Source organism: Echinops telfairi, unplaced genomic scaffold (assembly GCF_000313985.2).
Source record: "Echinops telfairi isolate 266 unplaced genomic scaffold, ASM31398v2 ScPeMD7_2;HRSCAF=8, whole genome shotgun sequence".
NCBI lineage: Eukaryota > Metazoa > Chordata > Mammalia > Afrosoricida > Tenrecidae > Echinops > Echinops telfairi.
This window is the reverse complement of record NW_022103898.1, coordinates 4,343,407-4,344,560: the sequence shown is the minus strand read 5'-3', so window position 1 is coordinate 4,344,560 and position 1,154 is coordinate 4,343,407. Positions and strand designations below refer to the sequence as shown.

General features: G+C 47.0%; 1 protein-coding gene across 1 annotated transcript in view; it reads right to left on the bottom strand.

Moving 5' to 3' along the window:
• Nucleotides 1-645, bottom strand: part of CDPF1 (cysteine rich DPF motif domain containing 1) — a 4,379-nt gene extending 3,734 nt beyond the window's left edge. The window contains exon 1 of the mRNA XM_045289419.1: nucleotides 429-645. Within this exon, the coding sequence (XP_045145354.1) occupies nucleotides 429-476 (48 nt within the window). The 5' untranslated portion in view covers nucleotides 477-645. The remainder of the gene's footprint in view (nucleotides 1-428) is intronic.
• Between the last annotated feature and the right edge of the window lie 509 nt (nucleotides 646-1,154).

Sequence of the window (1,154 nt, the reverse complement as noted above, 5' to 3'; positions counted from 1 at the left end):
TGGGATGCTATGCCAAATCACTTGGACTGATCAGATATTTGCTAACTACTATCACCAAATCGACTACCATGGAGTCTATGCCAATACACCAACCCTACAGGTCAGAGAACTGTCCCAGTTTCTCCATGGCTCTCAGTTATGGAAGACTGCCACATCTTCTGAGAGACTGGTAGGTTTCAAGAGGTGACCTTTTCGTACACAGACAAGCACTTTAGCCACTGTACCATGTATTGGGAGCATAAATTCTGAGGAGTCAGTATTCAATAGTCTATGGATGGCAGTAAAAGCCAAAATCCATGTGCAGAGTCCTCACAAAGATTACATTCTACTGCATTCCTTCTGCACATTAAGCAAGCACAGAGATCACCCTAAGTCAGACCCTCAGGAATATTGAATTGGATAGATTACCTTCACACACCTAGGCTCACCTGGGTGTCTCCTTGAGGGTGATCACTTCCTGGGGTCTCAGTAGTCATGCCCAGACTGCCAGAAGGCCCAAGGCCAATCTTGAATGCCCTTCTAACATAATGTACATGTCCTAATATGATCCCTAAGAGGCACCTGACTCAAGAAATTGTATTGTAATTGCCTCATATGCATGTTCAACTTGAACCCTGAATAAAGAAGACAGAAGAATCCATGCTTCGGAATCATGGTGCTGGAAAAGCATGTTCAAAGTACCAGGGACTGCCAGAACAAGCTAATCTGTCTTGGAGGAAGCACTGCCAGAACGCTCCTTAGAACCCAGGCTGCCCAGACTCTATTTACACCAGGTTCTTTGGATATGTTAGCAGGAGAAACCAGTTCCTCGAGGAGGACATTCTGCGTGGGAAAGGGTCGGTGATAAAAACGGAAAACCCATCAAGGAGATGGACGGAGTGGCTGCAACATTGGGCTCCAACACAATTGTGAGGAGGATGCAGGACCAGGCCGTGTGTCCTTCTGTCGTACATGGGGTCGCTGTGAGTCTAAACCACCTGGACAGCACCTAACAACGTCATGGTGCTGTCCCACGTCTGCAGTGCCACCTGTAAGGCCATGTATTGGTCAGCGGTCGGTCAGGAGTTTGTGAGCATTCTGTGTTCCATGTCTTATTTAAGTAGCTGTGTGATTGCAAATCCTTGGACACCATCACATCCTCAAGGTAAAGGTCT